At 29.9% G+C, this 19,122-nt stretch overlaps 1 protein-coding gene and 1 long non-coding RNA gene across 3 annotated transcripts; one reads left to right on the forward strand and one right to left on the reverse strand.

The window, feature by feature from the left end:
* Positions 1–1,712: 1,712 nt before the first annotated feature.
* On the reverse strand, positions 1,713–2,377 carry LOC129953282 (uncharacterized). Its single transcript, XR_008782476.1, has 3 exons — positions 2,257–2,377; positions 2,022–2,199; positions 1,713–1,967 (listed from the first exon to the last, which is right to left on the reverse strand). It is a non-coding gene; the product is annotated as an uncharacterized LOC129953282 (long non-coding RNA).
* LOC129953281 (plasminogen activator inhibitor 1 RNA-binding protein-like) lies at positions 2,328–8,499 on the forward strand. 2 transcript variants are annotated; one of them, XM_056066295.1, is made up of 5 exons: positions 2,328–2,894; positions 7,080–7,463; positions 7,533–7,759; positions 7,836–8,147; positions 8,215–8,499. In XM_056066295.1, the coding sequence occupies exons 1-5, from the start codon at positions 2,477–2,479 to the stop codon at positions 8,299–8,301; spliced, it is 1,428 nt and encodes a 475-aa protein (XP_055922270.1). In that variant the 5' UTR covers positions 2,328–2,476; the 3' UTR covers positions 8,302–8,499. The 2 variants fall into 2 exon arrangements, with proteins under 2 accessions (XP_055922270.1, XP_055922271.1); XM_056066296.1 differs by having other exon boundaries at positions 7,533–7,744.
* Positions 8,500–19,122: the final 10,623 nt, after the last annotated feature.

The raw sequence follows: 19,122 nt of genomic DNA on the forward strand, positions 1-19,122 counted from the left end.
CTGTTTTGTTAAAATACTTTTATGAAATAATCATCGTTTTAAAATTTGAGAAAAAAAGAATTATTATAAAATTCAAAAAATATAATTTTGGAACGTGAACTGTTTTTATAATAATTAAATTTTAAAAAACAACAATTTTGTACATTTTTGCTAATACACGGATTTCAAGTTTTCTTTACATAATACAACAAATGCCTTATTCAGACAATTATAGCTTTTTATTGAATTGAAAAGTGTATTATACGTAGCACACACTTTTAAATCGAGTGAAGTTAAAAATTAACAATTTCTTGCCACTTTCAATCACAAAGTCTTTATTATTTTGTATTATTATTATTACTATCAAAATGAGACTACGTGCTCAAGCAAGGAAAAAATAATTCAATTAACAAATTTTTTTGGTAATTTTCTCAAGAACTAGAAGACATAAAACCATCTACTTTTTAGTTTTTGATTCTTAAAACAATAGTAAATAATCTTAAAGTTTTAAAAATCACACTTTTAACCTATTTCTACCCTTTTTTGCCCAAATTTTGAGTTCAGAGCAATTTTTTTTCAAAAACTATGCAAATCAACACACGTCTGTTTCATTAGTAATTAGAAAATGTGAACCAAAATAATAATAAGCAATGAGCACGATCCTCTATTAAATATTATGTTAATTGTTAATACAATCAGGTAGGAACATGTTGTTTTCCTTATAAATAATTAATGTATAAGAAACCATAAGTTTTTTGTTTAACCATATTTGATGACAGTTTGCAGCAAAAATGTTTTTCGATGTTAGTTAGTTGGCATCTGAGATGATCTGATTAATAAATATTTTTTTTAAATATAATATCTCAACAGACTATTTTAATTTGCATAGTTTTGACTTGATTTAGAAACAAGCTAATAGACAAAAGTGTTGGCTTTAAAAAAATTTATAAAACTTGATGTAAGTATTACCATTATTTTTTTTCCATTTAACGTACATATCTTTTTTTAAATGCCCCAACCTCCTAAACGCGGCGAAATAGACCACTTCCAAAGTAAAAAATGCTTGTTTTTAACTGTTCTATACAAATCCGTCATCAAATTTCGTACTTCGTTATCGTACTCTTCCCAAAAAATGCAATAGTTAATGTCGCCGTAGCGACTAGGTTTAGGACTTCCCTAAAGAATTTCTCATCACTCTACATTATTTTCGTGGTGAATTGACTTTAGAGGGTGGTGAATTGATGTTAGCAATGGTGAATTGATGTTATACTTAAGGGTGCGTGAAAGTTGACTTTTCAGCTTGTAGGCAAACCAGAGTGACAGATTGGTTTCCGGTCTTTATATGGTGCGTTTATGCAAGTACTACTAAATAAATAAAAATGGCCACGTTCAGTTCACAATCCGATAGCCTATCCGAGATCCTTTAAGGCCTGGTCAAACAAAAAATGAAACAGGTGCCGTCTACAGCGCATTTTTTTCGTTAAAAATTGATTTTTATATTTTCATACGGAAATGCATTTTCCTGAACAGCTGATGCTTTTTTTTTCAAAAGTTAAACAAATCATTCCACTAAGTTGTGTTCTTAGTTCAGATAATTCCAATGGCAGATTTCTATCACTTTACATTTTCGGTGGATTTTAATCACATTTTTTCCCCATGACAGTTATTTTTAATAATCGCTTTTAACTACCTGTCAATAAAATCAATAAAATTTCAATGACTGATTTCAATGATGAAAACCAGTGATAGCTATTATAATTGCTTCTTAGTATCGGGAATATTAGTAAACGCCCAAAACGAAGTAGGTAAAATTAATCTGTTCCGTGGATAAATCGGAAGCTATCGAGATAAGTTTGTGTGGTTGTAATCAAATAGGAAATAAATAGTCCATATATCAAAAACAGTCATCATTTTTGATATGCTCAGCTTTCCAATGTACATATATGTTCACAGTATTTTATTATCACCAACGACTTATATAAGTTTTCCTGCAAAAAATTAAATTATGTTGAAATTGTATACTTCAAAATCAAATGTCGAACCATCCTCAAGTTCTCAAATACCAAACATTTTGGGCTAGTTTGATATTCGTTTTTAAAACATTTGTTCATGAACTTTATTTCCGCAAACAGTTACAGTAGCACCGATTTTGAATAGTCGCCGAACGCGACCAATGCCAAACATCGAAGAAGCCACTAGACAGAAAGAGTCAAAGCTAATCTTATATAAAAATAAATTATTGTTGTCTCCATTATTTCTGTATTTTTCTTTTCTTACCAAATAGAGGGACAGCCATAATCAACGAAACGATAGACACAGAAGACAGAGTAGCTTCGTTTTCCTGTTTCTCTGGTTGGTGGTCTTTAATATTCCCAAGTTAAATTGTCGTGTGGTGTGTTGCTCTGAAAAATTTTTCCCAAGTAACAAATTTCAAATCCGATTAAATCAACTGTCATCGTTCGTGCGAAATTAAAATAAATTTTCAAATTAGATAAACATGGATAATTCGGGCAAGAATCGCTATGAATTATTATTCATGGACGACGACGTTAGTGATCCATTAGATAATATCAAGAAAAAGGTTAAGCAACCAGCTGCTGCTACTGGGGCTGCAGTTGTTCCTTCCACTGCTGTCACTACATTAAACAAAGGGCAAAATAACAACACAAATAAACAAAATGCATCTGCTGGAAATGATAGTTCTAAGAAAAACTCATCAGAAAAGGAAAATAAATCATTTGCAATGAACAAAAATGTGGATTTCAATCGGAAATCCAATACTGCTGGAAATAATGCTATCAATAACGCATCGGTTGGTGGGGGTGGCGGTGGTGTAAGCAAATCCAAACCCAATCAACAGCAACTAGGCAACAACAGTCAAAATGCAAATCGCAACAACAGGGACAATTTCAATGGTAATAAATCTAATTTTATTCATTTAAATATCAATCAAAGAATATCTCAGTTTCTTAAAGTTAAAATTTTCTCAGAAAAGAAAGTTAGTTTTTCTCTCACACCTTGCTTGCTGTCGATGTCAAACCGCCCTTGCTTTTTGTTCATTCTGTCCCTTTCTGCCTTACTTTAATAAATCTCTTTGTTATCGTTTTCGTTCGTTTGTACTCGCAAAAATAACTAAAACTTAAAGAACCATGTTGCATTAAAGTAAAAATGGTGTAGGTATACAAATTTATTTAAACAATTCAAATGTAGAATCACTTAAAAGCAATTTCTTGATATCGGCATCTTTAAAAAAATGCAAAAAATGTGTTCGGTTCTTCTTTGGCTTATCTTCAAGAGTTCAAGGGAGTCGAAAATTAAAATGTCCATTTTTCCAGTATTATTTGCCATTGCTCCCGCCTCCCTGTACCTATTTGTGGTTTTGCCGCATGCATTTTATTATTAACTAAGTTTTGTTCTTAAACTCCCTCCATACTTGTAGGTATGAACCTTCTTTTAATCTATCGTGTAGGAGGTTTGGAGAGGAAAGAAAACAACCCTATCATCTGCTTATTGCTTTTTATTGATTTGCACTTTGTGTGAAATATTGCTTAACAATTAACAATCGCGTATATATATAAGTATATATACATAATATAATTTTACATATAATGTATATACATATATATATAAATATATTTATCTGTTTTATATGTATTCATATATATATATATGTATATATATATATAACAGATTTATATCTACAATAAAATGTATGTTCTGAGAAGATGACCATGTGCGTTGTGGAATAAAATATCATAATGAAAAGCGAACCTAAGAGTGAAAGCGAAAAGAGCAAACATAATGTGTCATGTAGATAGAGACACCATATAAGTCTAATTCTGCAAAAATTAAAAAAATAACACCTAATTTCCTAAAATGTTTTAAGAAAAATAATTTCTTCGACAAACTCGATATATTTTTTTTGAATAAAACATTCAATTTAAATTTTATTGAAATATTTTGTCAAAAATTTATTTGCGTTCGATTTAAAATTTAACTCCGTTTCAAAACATAAAAAAAAAGCCCAAGGTTAAATCTCACGTTTTTAAAAACCATATGTTTCTTTAAGGAATCTTTTGGCGATTCTTTTGAATTTTAGTTTTTAAATAGATGTACACTTAGATAAATAAATAAAAAGAAAAATTGGTACCGCTAGAACTCGTAAGAAACCAGATCCTAGTGAATTCTTAATCACAAACATGTGCGAAAAATGTCAGGGATGGAAGGACATAAAGCTTGTATGCATAGAGAAGCAGTTTTTATTACATGAATTTAATTTGGAGGATTTGTAAATTCCTTTCAATTCATCTTCCTGGCAGGGATTGAACCCAGACCTTAAGCATGACAGTCATGATGAAAATGTGGTTTAAGTGCTCCTTTTTATTTTAATTCCATCGTTTTTTAAAAGGAATTTATCCAGTTATTAAGCCCTGAAGAGCCAGAACATGTTCTTTTGAATGGCCACACTTAATTTGGTTTTGTTTAATTTTAAGTTAAATTAAAACACTTTCGAGGATTCCAAGGGTAAATTCAAACTTTCTTCAAAGATGATTTTTTTAAAAATTGTTTAGTGTAAACTCGTGTACGTGTTAACTAGTATGGTAGTATTGTAAAATTTCCAGCTACACATTTTTTTAAAAATTGTTTTAGTATTGGTAAAGAGTGTGCCGAAAATTCCAGATCTGCAGATTTAATTTTGGCTCAAAAATAAATCAATTTATTATTTGCTCCATGAAAAGCAAAAAAAAGTGTAAATTTGTGATGTGATAGATCTATATCAAGAATGAATTGATTTATTGTACCAAAGGAAAAACCACATTATTCTAATTCTAACTAAATCGGAATTTTAAGATCAGATTTGATTGAATGCATTGATTTAAAAGTTGTGGTTGAGAATAATTTATCTTTATATTATTACATACATATGAGCCGTTTATTTTAAAAGTGGCATAAGTCATTTTTTCAATAAAACGAGTTAATGGCAACACTAAATAAGTTGAGAACTATTGAGATTTCTTTGAGAGAAGTATTGGTAATTAACGGTATAGCAAATCAGCCCTATCATGAATTCCATCGTAATCGGAAATTTTTACGAATCCCGAAAAACTGTATCATGAAATCCGTTCGTAGTGGAAAATCTCATACAATTTTGCATTACGAACGGATTTCACCACCAAATCCGTTCGTAGCGGAAAATCTCATACAATTTTGCATTACGAACGGATTTCATGATACAGTTTTTCGGGATTCGTAAAAATTTCCGATTACGATGGAATTCATGATAGGGCTGAATATCACTTTTCTGCCAACATAGTTTTGTTTGGTATCCAATAAAAAAACTTATTTTAAGACCTTTTAATTTGTATCTTCTATAATTCTAAAATAATTTTAAAATAAAAAACTTCCAATAAACAACATGCGCATAAATATTTCAATAGCAACGCTGCTGTGTTAATGAAAAGATGAATTTAAACATCGGTATGGAAAAATCACTAAACATTTTAAAATTAACTTTAAAAAATAAAACTTAAGCACCAAATTGAGCTTCAACTCATTTTTGGAAGCGAAAATTGGCAAGGAAAATTAGAAAGCAATTTCAATAAAAATTAATACTAAGTCCACTGAAATGGCCACAAAAATACTTTAAATTCCATCTATCATTAGACTGATTGAAAAAAAAACTGCTTATAAAAATACCGAGGAGCCAGCCTCCCTCAAAACAGCAGTTTTTTTTTGTTTTACATAAATATTGCTTAAATATTTTGTGGAGAATTTTTTGCTAGACTGGGAAAAAATAGATCTTTTTAGTTGAAATTTGTCGCTTATACGCAACAGGACGTATACAGACGAAGGCAACAGTTTAGGATACTGGTCCTATGCAAGAATGTTTTATCAGTGATTTTGTGAAAACCGGAGGTATTTAAATAGCAGGCGTCATCATTAATGTTTTGCTATACAACGATACAAAATCTTTAATTCCGTTATTAAATCTTCGCTTTGCCATGCCCATGGGCCATTAGAGGGTCAGAACTCTAAAATATCTACTTGGAAAAATGCTAACCAAAACTATTTATTTACACTTAAGTTTTAAGAGAAATTCATTGCTAAAGTTTTCGGATACACGATTTTTTTGACTACAAAACTGATACTTTATAAGGTTGGTGGATGGCGAAGTGGCAAGTTTTTTTAATTCTTATGTTTAAGTAGTATGACAACCCAAACATACTTAAACTCTTATATTTTCATTTTTTATTAAACTATACAATTGAAAGAAGTTTGCTTGAAATCTTGGACAATGTGAAATATCTTCAATTTTGGTTTTTTCAGCCATAAGATGTCCTTGCTTTTGGCCCTCGAATTTAAAGTTCGCCTAAGGGCCATTCGGTTGTTTTAAAATCAAATAACTTTGCTGGGACTTAAATTATTGTATTATGGAGACAATATTTTGTCTTCCTTTTCTCAATTAATTTGCATGACTTATTTGGCAAAAGCCATCGTTTCGATACTTAGACCCCAGCTTGAAAAGGTGAAAAATAGTTAAAAGTCATACTAAAAATGGGTGGCGCAACAGTCCGTTGAGAAGTAGGGCCTGGTGACTTACAACTCTCAACCATTCCTGTGTGGAGTAATGTTGTCAAGAATGTAGGGGACCTACAGTTTATATGCAGAATCCGAACGGCTAATTTAAGAAAGCACTTTTTCATGGTAACTCTTGGAGAATTTGTCAATTCCTCGTAAGAGGAAGTACCCGTGAAAAGACTTTAGATGGCATAGGCAGGGATCGACTAACATCATGCCACGGGTACTGTCAGTTAAAAATCATATTACTTTGAATTTAGAGAACTCAAATCTAGAATGGAAAGTGAACTTAAAGTTTTCTACTTGAAGAGCGTATGAAAAACCGACTTAAACCTAAAAACATCGTGTAAGCCTCAATTCGATTCTACACCTTTGTTGGTGGATAATCCACTTCTATGGATGTTGAATATAATAAATTAGTAAACAAAATTAAAGGCGTTATTTTAAAACATACAATAACTACAACACATTAAAGCTCTTACTATAATATATATTTTATTATTTTTTTTTTGTTTCCTCAGGGCCAGCATCACAGAATCGAAATAGCACTTCCAAGGCTCAGAATGGTGAAACTCGGGAGCAACGTAATAACCGTCGCAATCGTGAAAATGGTATTCCTGGATCAATGGGCGGGAGTGGTGGAGGTGGAAGCGGTGGAATGGGGGAATATAACAATGATTCACAACAACGCATTCGCCAAAATAATCAACGCTTTAATGGTCCACCACGTAATCGTAATGGAGCTGATGGTGGAAATGCACGCGGTGGAAAACGTGAGTTTGATCGTCAATCTGGTTCAGATAAGACTGGAGTTAAGGCTGTTGATAAACGCGATGGAGCTGGAGCACATAATTGGGGTTCAGTTAAACAAGACATCGAAGATATTAACAAATCTAATGATGAAGGTATAATTTCTATTTAAATATATTTTCTTTCTCATTTTTACTTTATCTCTTATCTCTTATTCTAATAAGCTGGACTTACCGACAAAGAAGAATCAGGAAATGATCAAACTGCAACAGAACAAAATGCTTCAATCGAGGAAGAAACCAAAGAATTGACTCTTGATGAATGGAAGGCACAAAGACAACAACGAGCTAAACCTCAATTCAATATTCGCAAGGCTGGTGAGGGTGAAGATGTAACACAATGGAAAAAAATGATCGCCTTGAATAACAAAAAGAAGGTTAGTTCAAAGATTGTAAGTTGATGCTTAGGCCAAAGTATTGTTGTAACATGTTTAAGCAAATTAATATTTTACAAAATGCAATAAACAGGAAGGAGACAGTGAGGAAGAATTGGAGTATGATCCATCAATGTATCCACAACGGGTTGGACGTTTGCAACGTGTTTTAGACATTCAGTTTCACTTCAATGATGGTCGTCGTGGTGGTGGTGGAATGGGTCGTGGTCGTGGACGTGGTTCCAGACCAACTGGTGGCGCTGAGCGTCCGATTGGTGGTGAAAGGGGTAATACTGGTGGTAATGTTGGTGGAGTCGGTGCTGCTATTTCTGCCCAAGGTGGTGGTGGACGTCCAGATGGTCCACGTGTAAATGTTGGCCGACCAAGAAATGAGAACCCAAGAAGGGTAAATTAACTAATCAAGACAAATGTGATTATATACCTAACGTTATTCTTTATTTTTTGTTTCTTAGGAGGGAGGTGGTATGGATAAACAACAACGTGGAGGCCAACATGCACCAAAGGTGGATGATGAACGTCAGTTCCCAACTTTAAGCTAAAAATCTTTATAAACACACAACAAAATTAAAAAAAAAAACACATCAAACAAAACAAAAAAAGAAAGCCCAAACCAACCACAGAAGAACAACAAAACAACTAAACTAAACTGAAACAATGTTCGTGTCAATGTTTCAATATACATTTTTTTTGTATTTGGTTTCTATTGTTTATTTTATACATATCTTCTTACAAAAACATACTTATACTAAATCCCCATATACCTACATGTAGATATGCTTATATGTATACCAAAGTTACTGAATTAAAATACACTTGAAATACATAACTTTATTGTATCTGAGCATAATCGTGTGCATTTAAGTGTTAAATGATTAAAAAAAACGTTTGAATTTGCATTTAAATGTATATATAGATCATATATGATGATTTTAATCAATGTATACATGTAGCGAGTAAACCCAATTGAATTTTTGTTACTTTCCTATCAGAGTTAATTTTTAAGTAAATACTCATCGAAGCTTATTTTTGAGGTACACGAATAAAAAAAAATCATATTTCGTCGTTCCACAAAACAACACAAATAGGAACAGAACGCACATTTATTGATAACAAAATATATTGTTGCTTTGGAAAAAAAGAAACTGTTTCTAGTAAATAAAAACAAAAATGGAACAATACGCCATGAGAAAAGTGCATTGCTTAAAGATGAAAGGCAATACAATTATTCACGAATGCCATTATTTTTTGTATATGTACAAATTTGTGTTCATTATTTTCTTTTGTTTTTTTTTTTCTTTTTCAAATAATTTAAAAAGTTTATTTCACCTATTTGCATACAACTTAAAACTAAATTTCTCTCGAGAAATGTCATCACTCAAAAATTGTATACTATAAACAAAAGAAACATTTTCAAAAAAATGAATAATTAAACAATTAAAATCATTGAAACACAGAAAAAAATTAAAAATAGTTTTAAAAACTTTAAATGAAAAAAAATTGTCGATATGTGTATTTAATTGTATACATACACATATATTGCATATTTACATCTTATAAATTAATTAATTATTATTATTTTAAGTAAAAAGTAAATAAAAAATAAACAAAACAAAAAACAACAAGAACTTTAAATGTAATGCCACTCGATGATGATGAAATAAAAACATACAACAAAATTGAAACGAATTTAAATTCCAAAAACAGAAAGAAGAAACATTACCTACCAGCTTGCAATAAAGTTTTGTATGGATCTGAAGATAGAAAGAATAGAGCAGTTTTGAATTAATATGCGTTCATGTTGAGTAACATACAGGCCTATTCTGCTATTCATCGGGGGGAATTTTCCTTGAATTTTCACTAATCATTATTCTGCTATTCATTCGAAGTGAATCTGGGGTGGAATCGCGTAAGGCGATAGTTGATTGTCAATTTTGATCATCACCTTCTCTTTGTTCTGTGTAAAGTAAGCAGCACTTACCCAAGTTTGAGAAACTTGGTACAAATTACAACAATAAAAATGTCATTTGGATCAGCTGTTGTGTTTATTGTGTTGAATTTTCAATTTGCAAAGCTTTGTTTCTGTGAAAATGTAAGTATACCTATAACTATACTCAATAATAGTTCCAAATTAAAACAAATGTTATATTTTTCAAAAAAACATATTCTTTTGTTTAATCGAAGTGCTCAATTTTCGGCATAGAGCCTACTGCATTTTCTTAATAACAGCAGCGCTTATCTCATCCACAATACTTTGGCCCATCGGACCCAACTTTCGTTGATAACCACCACCTCCAAGAAGAAGTGGCAGCCAGTTGAAACATAGTTGGAATATATGTTGATCTTATTCCTGATGGTAAATCGAGCAACCGCAAAACATACACAAACGTTTCTTTGTTCAATAGAAAATTTTTCATAAATCGAAACATAATGTTGTAAATAACTTATTTATAAATATTCATAGAAAGTTTCAAAGTTACATTGGGCTAGGAAGTTCGAGAATATTTGCTTTATTCCGAACGAACGTTTTCGCGTGTGCGAAAGATTTGCTTCATGTAACTTAAAAAACGAAAGTTTTCGTTCGCACATGCGAACAAAAATAGACGACAGCATTTTCTATGACGTTTTTCTTCTTAAATGAATTAACTTGTACCATTTTACTAAAAATAAAGGTTTTTTTTTTTATGAGGAGTCTTTGAACTTTCGAGGGGTAAGAAGAAATCTTAAATTTTTCGGATTCATTTAAATTGCATATATGTACAAGGTACAGGTACATACATGCGTACCAGGGTTGTTGCCGATGTATAAATTTTTACATCTGCGGAAGCGGATGCGGATTTTATGAGACTCTCATCCGCGGATTCGGATGCGGATTTTAGAATTTATTACATAAAAACAATTTTAAGTTCGTATCTTTGCGTTTAATAATTAAATTTAAAAATAGGTGAGTTATATTTAATAAAAAGCAAGATTGCAGCCTTCTAAGACTGTAATATGTTTCTTAGTGGATCGTATATTAATCCAGCTCCGCTAAATACTTGTTCGCTGAAAACACTGGCTGGTGGAAGTGATAAATACCTCAGTGCAACTTTGGAGAGCCTCTTAAAGTCTGTTTTATGGACTTTCCACCAATCAAGTGGATTATTATCCAATTCTAGTCTTTTTTATTTCGGTGACATGGTAACTCCCTTCGGAGAAGTGCTTCTTGACTAGTGTTATCAGATTCTCCTTCACCTTCGTCTTCAGTTGATGAATCTAGCATCATTTCCATATCGCTTCTGAAGCAAGCCCTTGTTTTATGTTTATAAAAAATATAATACCTGCATCTTCTTTCTTTTTTTTTTAAGATTTTCATTGTTGGCGCTCTCATATAAAACAAACTCTTCTGGGTGCTTTCACTTCAAGTGGTTTTTCAACGAAGAAGTCGTGCGTCCTTTTCGTGAGTATGTTTTACGACATATTTTGGATTCGGACTTGTCAGGATCATTTTTTTTTTAAATTAAAATAGATCCAGATACTGCTTTTTGTTGGTGGCAGCATTTATGTTCTGTATTTGTATCGCTTTTTCACTTAATATATAAAAATAACTGTGTCCTCTGGCCACTTAGCAAGAGCTTTTATATCCTCAAATCTGTGACCATTGCATATGACTTGTTGTTGCTTTTGTCGTCGCCTACTTGGGACCGAGATTTTTTAATTAAAATTTTTTACTAAGGGTGAAAGGGTCGTTTTTATTGATCATGGTATAGTAAAGCGTTAAAAAACGTCCGCATCCGCCACAAACTCCGCATCAGTTTATGCGGATGCTGATGTTGAAATTATTGCGAATAATCCGCAATTGCAGATGCGGATGCAAATTTTCGCAACATCCCTAATATGTCCATTTATTAGAAAACAATAAAAAAACCACTTCATAACATAAACAAAGTAATATGTGATAGGTATTTTATTAAAGTTCACAATGGTATTGGATCACAAAAATGAACTAAGACTTAAACTCGTTGTTTTGTATAGCATCTCTAAGTTCCTGTTTTCTTTTTCGGTGAGTAAGGCTGCCTTAAGCTTGCTTTATAGAAACACTAAATTACAAATATTTCTTTCAAAACGAATAATTCAAAAACAATCTGCCACATTAATAGTGATTAGTCTTCTTACACTATTCAATTTTACTTCAATCGATAATTTATGTTTTCTAAATATTTGTGTAGTTTTACTTAACAGTAACCGAAATTAAAGTTTAAAAACTTCAAAGATAACCTGCGGTATTTTTTTCTTAGTTTTTCTTGATTTTATACCTTAAATCACTTAATGTCTTACTTATTTCTATCGATTTGCTCAAATTTTACATATCGATAAAGTTTTACATCCCATCTTTCGAGATATTTGATAGCTGTCGACATCCTAGAAGTATGCAATCACATATTGTTGAATTTGATGCAGAAACGAACAATTTCTTTCGTTTTTAAAAAACGAACGGTCGCTTTCGTTTCGTTCATTAGAGAATCTGGCCCCAAATCCGCATATAAAATGTAGCGAATTTTTCATTTTATGATGTTAATTTTTGTAAGCAAAATGTAAGTGAAAACTAATTTATTGCTAAATTTAGAATATTTGTTTTATAAATAAAGGAATATTGACATTTTTAGGGGAGGGAAGAAACTTTTAACCATTTCTCCAAAGCTCTCTGTTTGAGGGTTATCTTATTCCTCTGCTTAAAATTGAAATAAAAAGTTATGAACAGCTGTTTATTTGAATGTCAAATTGGTTTGGGATAATGTAGTTCACCCGATATCAAAATGCAAAGGCAGTTTAAAAGGGAATCGAATGGGTGAACCGAATATAGGATCCACGTGAATAGCAGAATAGGGCTGATAATTACTTGCCCTTTAGGAGTAAAGGAGCAGAATCTTGAAGGTCCACCGCCTGTACCAAAAATTATCATTTTGTTTTACTCAATTTAATTTGAATGTGGCCTTTATAATCTGTCCATACCTATACAAATTTTAATAAATAAATATTCATTCAAAACGCTAAATCTCAAACGCGAACAATCGTTTTTGTGTGTATGAAAGATTTGCTTCATGTACCTTAAAAAATGAAAGTTTTCGTTCGCACATGAGAAACAAAATAAACGATAGCTTATTCTTTTGCGTTTCTCTCCTTATATAGTTAGGTTTCAATTTTGTTTTTTTCAAAAAAGATGTTAATAAATTAAAAAAGGAGACGATACGCGGATATTTTGAACTTTTGCCCGATATTGAAGAAGAACATAAGGATTTGGAAATGTTGAACTTGCGGAGTTTAAAAAGAAATCTGAGAGATAGTTATTTTGTACTCATTTATACTTTTTCAGATCAATGGTATATTTTAAATTGATTGAAAATTATTGTTTTATAATATTAGTCTTCAAAATTATAGATTTACTAGATTTGACAGACGAGAGCTGAACTTTTTTGTACGTATTTGCCGAGATGGGATGAGGCCATACTAAGTGTGATTGTCATAGTTTAGGTTAGGTGACGAACCGAATAAATAATTAAGTATTAAATAAACAATTAAATTTACACGACAAATAAAATATTTACAGGATTTTTCTGTGTTTTGCATGCGTCCGACAACGGCGTGTACGCTCACGTGTGTGCTCGTTTGGGTAGACCCACTCAGTGATGACCTCCCCCAGCGCCATACTACCACCGCCGCTACCAGCCTCGTTTAAAATTTTGACATTTCTCGACGTTTCAAGGTACCTAGAGTCAAAATAAAAGATTTTTCGTTGTCCATAGCTCAAGAATCAGAAGAGATATTGACTTTAAATAAATTTTGTTATACAGATAAAAAGGCAGAAAGATGCAGAAAGGGCTCACAAGAAAATTGCGTGGGTGGTTTTTTTTACCACAGCAGTTTAAGAAAAGGTGAACATTTTGGTTAACCCCAAATATCTCACAAACCAAAAACGCTAGAGACTTGAATTAAATTTTATATAATATATTGTAACGTGATACCAAACAAGTATATATTTTTGAAAAAAAATCAAATTAAGGGTTTTTTAATAAATCAAAAAAACTGAAAAAATGTGTCACCTTCAAAATTTTACAAATACAAAATTATTTTATATCCAAACTTATTTTGTACAACGAAAAATAAAGGTTTTAACATCTGGTAAAATTTTGAGAAAAATGGAATTGACAGTTTTTTGACAAAAAATAAAAACCTAAACAAAAAAAATAATAAAAGGTGATAAAAATTGATTTTCGACTCAAATATCTTCTCAAAATTTTGAGATATTGGCTTTAAACTACTTTTAACTTTTACAAAATATTGTTCTCAACACTCAATAAATTTTTGAGGAAAATCTAATTGACAGTTTTTTACAAAAAATAAAAACCTAACAAAAAAAAACAATACTAAAAATTGTTAAAAGTTTAATTACGATTCAAAAAGGATTTAAAAATTAAAAATATTGTGTTCAAATTCTTTTTATTTCACAGAAAATATTGTTTTCGATATTCAGTAGTTTTTTTTATAAAAATCCAACAGTCCGTTTTTAAATAAAATCTACTATAACTCCAATTCATTCATCCAATTTGTAAAAATTTAAGAAATGCTACTTAAATTGGTAAACATTTGTTTTCGACTAAAAATCTGTTTAACAAAACTAGATTTTTAAACTAAACTATTTCTTTATATGAAAAATATTGCTGGTTATCTTAAAATTTGTAAGAATAATTTAATTGACAACTTTTTAACCCAACAAGAAAACCTACAAACTTTTAAGCAAAACAAATGGAGAAAGGGATGGAAAGTTATCCCAGCCTCTTTTTTAAGATTAATTTGATAAAAATAATCATGTTTGTACAAAGTACTGTAGGCTGTAGGTAAAGGTAAAAGACAAAAAAAAAAGATCTCAAGGGAAAAACTGTTTAATAGTGTTTATTAGTTAGAATTTCGCCCCGGTTTCCCTACCCTATATCCGGTTCTGGATTTAAGTACGGCAAGAGGCCCACACTATTCGGTACCGATTCTTCTTTACAAAAAAAAAAAAACAATTTTATAATATAGAATAAAATAACACTTTAAGAATGTAATACACACATATACGAAATTCTTTATTAATATTTTTATGTATATATGCATATATCTATATAATAATTTGATACTGATTTGATATTATGTAATTATATGTATATCAAAATTGATATGTAATGTTAAGTTATGATCCGTGCTGAGTAAGTTGGAGGGAATTTAATAATTTGTATGTACCACATCCCTATATTGATTAAGTAACTTCTGTTTTGATTACATTTTGAAAAACACCTACTTTTAGTCAATTTTGTATATCATGGATACTAATTTTTTTATAAAATTACCACAACATTTTACCGCAATTTCAACCCATATAGACAAGGTTCAAAAACAAATAACTAAACTCTTTTGTAAAATTGATTTTTATTTTGTCGCAGAAATTTAATATTTTTATACTATTAATAGTGCTATAACTTATGGTTATGAATAATGACATCCTTTGAAATGAAGTCATATGTTTGATTTAAAAAAAAACTGCGTCTTTTTATGTTGGACACGCCTTAATTAAGATCTTAAGAAACTGTAGTACTAATTTTGTTTCCACATATATACATTAAGTGTTTTTTTTTTATAAAAGTAATTTAAAAAACAAAAATCACATTTTGGTTAACCCAAAATATCTTATGGAACAATAACGCAAGCAACTTGAATACAAATTTGTATTATAAATTGTGAAGTGATACCAAACTAGATTTTATGAATCATAAAAACTGAAAATATATAATTCACAATTCAAACATTTTACGAATAACAAATAATTTTATCTCCAAAACAATTGCATGCAACGAAGAATAACGTACAAAACTTTCATAAAAGTTGGCAAAAATTGATTTTCGACTTATCTTTTTAAAAATTAAAGATATTGGCTTCAAACTAATTTCATCATATAAGAAATATAGTTTTTAACATTAAGTAAAAATTTTGGAAAGATCGAAGTTTTGTTTTCAAAAAAAAAAACATAAAAAACATTACTATGACTTGTAGTAAAAATTGATTTTCAACTCAAACATCTTTTCAAAAATTTAAGATATACACTTCAAATTTAATTTCATCTCATATAAAATATTGTTTTCGGCATTTAATAATTGTATAAAAACCCATCAGACAGTTTTGTTCATAAAAATTAAAATTTACATTATTTTTAATACTAAGAACTTGAAAAGAAAAATCATTTGGTGACAATGAGACTAGAAATAGACGTCTTTTCAAAATTTAATTAAAACAGACATTCCTCGACAATGGTATAGGGGTGTGGAACACACAAGTAAACAATTTTGTTAAATCATGACCCAACATTTAACAATATTTCGACTTATACTTATAGGACAACTGTCAAGTACAACTTTAGAATTTTACACATATTATAAATGTGTTTAAGACAAATATTTGGCAGTAGTTAGTAGTTAGTGGTGTAATAAATTGGCAGTCAAAGTGGTTTTAATTTTGACAAATTGAACTTTTTTCGATTTTGTCATTAGTATTACAATTTTTCAAAATACACGTTAAATATGATAACAGATATACTAACATATAAATATATTTATTTTTTTTTGACAATAAGTTAATAATTTTAAAATGTAATTTAAATTTATACCTAAATAGTTTACAATTCGCACAAGTTCCATTTTTATTTCTAAGTTAAAAATTGTTGTTTTATTCGGTAGGCAGAACGTAATTATAATTGTTTTTATTAGCTTTTTTTCAGGGAATTTTATAAATTTACATTGACACAAAACATTTATAATATAATATCTTTTCCATATAAATTTATTGTTCTTAGGACACCCTGTACACAATGTTTTGTAAATATAATTTAAATGCGTTTCAGACAGACTTCAGGCATTGGTGCATTGTGTTACAAATTGTGATTAATTAACGTTTTTTTATAAATAAGAAAAGAAAAACAAAATTATATTTGTCACTTCGAATATTTTACGAGCAAAAAATTTCGGGTCTACCACGATATCTAGAAATTAATTATCTAAAAAGTAAAAATCTTGAATATGAAAATCTCGAAAACAAAAATCTAGAATGGAAAAAATCTCGAAAACAAAAATCTAGAAAATAAAATCTCGAAATGCCAAAATCTAGAAAAAAAAATCTCGAATGCAAAAATCCAGAATGCATGTTTGAATTTTTGAGGCAATGTTTAAAATTCGCGCGAATTTTAAACATTGCCTCAAAAATGTATTTTCTCCTTAACAAACTTAAAGTTGACAAGTAAAGTTTGTTATCAATCATACAAGTGCACATTGCTACACATGCACCTTTCTTATTGTTTGCAAAAAAATTTTTTCTTGCTCAGAAAATAAAATATTGGATAAACTGATGTATTTGTGTTTTATTGACTTTTAACTGCTAAAAAACCAAAAAAAACTCGAATTTATATTTTTTTCGAGTTTTTTTTCTAGATAGGGTCTTTCGAGATTTTTGTTCATTCTGGATTTTTGTGGATTCGAGATTTTTGCGTTCTAGATATTTTTCTTTTATTTTTGAGATTTTCGGCATTCGAGATTTTTGGCATTCTAGATTTCGTCATGATCCCAAAAATTTCATTTATTGTTTTAAAACTTATATATCTTTTCAAAATTTGAAAATAGTTGTTTCAAACTAATTGCATCTCGTAAAATATATTGCTTCAATATTTTTTTTTTAAATCCAACATTAACAAAAATAGTTTTTGAAATAAAACTTTTTTCATACACAAAATTTTGTTGTGAATTTTCTTCAAATTTTTAAGGAGAATTAGAGAAAGAGAAATAGGAAGACCTACAAAACCTGATAAGAATTGGTTTCGACTCAATTAATAGGAGAACAAAGATAATGTTATTTACCTCGCACAAAATATTGTTATAAATAGTTTGTTACTTTGGGCTAGAAGTCGTCTTTTTTTTTAAGTAAAGAAACAGAACTATTTAAGGCTGCACTTGCAGACCTTTTTAATCTACAAAAATTTAGCTCATTGTTTTTTCCTTTTTATTCAGAGAGCCAATTTATGTAGGTTGTGAATAATTATAGAAAGTATATTTTAAATTTATAAAACGTTAATAATCTTCAAAAGTGTTGGTTGCAATTGTAAGGATTGTGAATGGGTAGTATTTTAGTTCAAAACCGGCAAAGATGACGTTATAAGTTGTATAAAGTTTCTCTGAAAGTTGTAAAAGCTTTATAAGTTGAAATTGGTTGTTTTATCCGGTAAGAACAACTTAATAATAACTGTTTTCATTCACGTTTTGTTTCCGCTTTGTATATGAAATCATATTTTTCATGTACAAAGGTTTCAGTAAATTTTATAAATGTACATTTATGCATTAAATTTATAAATGTATGAACTCTTTTATACCATTTTCTTCCGAACATGGAAAATAAAATGTTATACTCGTAATGTTTATGGTTTCCATTTTAAGTAGTTCTTATTTAGTCGATTTTATATAAATTTAAGAGATTATTGATAATGTCCTGAAAAATGTGCTTCCCCGGATGTAGAAGTGGATGCTTTGGAAATGTATCCGGAAGTAGATGAAGACGCCTTCGATGTATCACTATTTTAATGGAAATAGATAGATATTACTTATTATATTAGGTATATATACATATACTTATTTTGCGAATATCATACCATGGTTTAAGTATTGATGAGTCATCTCGACTGGATGTAGAATCATCAGTAGAATAAATTGTTTTTGTTTCCACCATCAAAAACTGTGAGCTTAATTCGATTGGCCTAAATAATTTAATTGGTTTAATATCGTCAGGAATATCTTCCTCTTCAGTCCTGCAAAAGATAAAAAATAATTTTATATCAACAGTACTTCTCTCATTTAAATCGACATTTTTGATAATTATTTACTTTTATGTGTCTATGGTATTATGTTAGAATTTCTACTTTTAATTGAAATGTCTAGGTAATTTGAGTTTTGACTTATTCTCAAAAACCCCCTTTGTGGTTGTTTTTATCATTTTTATATTTATGTGATGGAAAAATGCTCGATTTTTGGTTAAAGCTTGATGAAATCTGTCAAAAATTCAGATTTCTGTACTGATCCCTGCAGTCCAAAGCATTGGATCGATTGACTAAAAATTTGGAAATTAATGATTTGAACCGATGCTCGTCAGGTGTTTTTTTCATTTTTTTCAAAGTCTCCATATTTTGTTTTTAAGTTTTCCGAGAAATAATCAACTGATTTCAATAATTTGTTTTCACGAGCTCTTGTATATAACATACTTTTTTGCAGGTACATTTTTAAATCCTAAAATACAAAAACATTTGTTAACATACC

The sequence above is a fragment of the Eupeodes corollae genome, chromosome X, assembly GCF_945859685.1.
Source record: "Eupeodes corollae chromosome X, idEupCoro1.1, whole genome shotgun sequence".
Taxonomy (NCBI): domain Eukaryota; kingdom Metazoa; phylum Arthropoda; class Insecta; order Diptera; family Syrphidae; genus Eupeodes; species Eupeodes corollae.

Excerpts from the sequence above, each read along its gene's own strand:
- LOC129953281 (XM_056066295.1), top strand. The coding sequence starts at position 2,477 with ATGGATAATTCGGGCAAGAATCGCTATGAATTATTATTCATGGACGAC. Across the intron at positions 2,895-7,079 it reads CAACAGGGACAATTTCAATG|GGCCAGCATCACAGAATCGA; the intron begins GTAATAAATCTA and ends TTGTTTCCTCAG. Across the intron at positions 7,760-7,835 it reads AGAAGGTTAGTTCAAAGATT|GAAGGAGACAGTGAGGAAGA; the intron begins GTAAGTTGATGC and ends TGCAATAAACAG.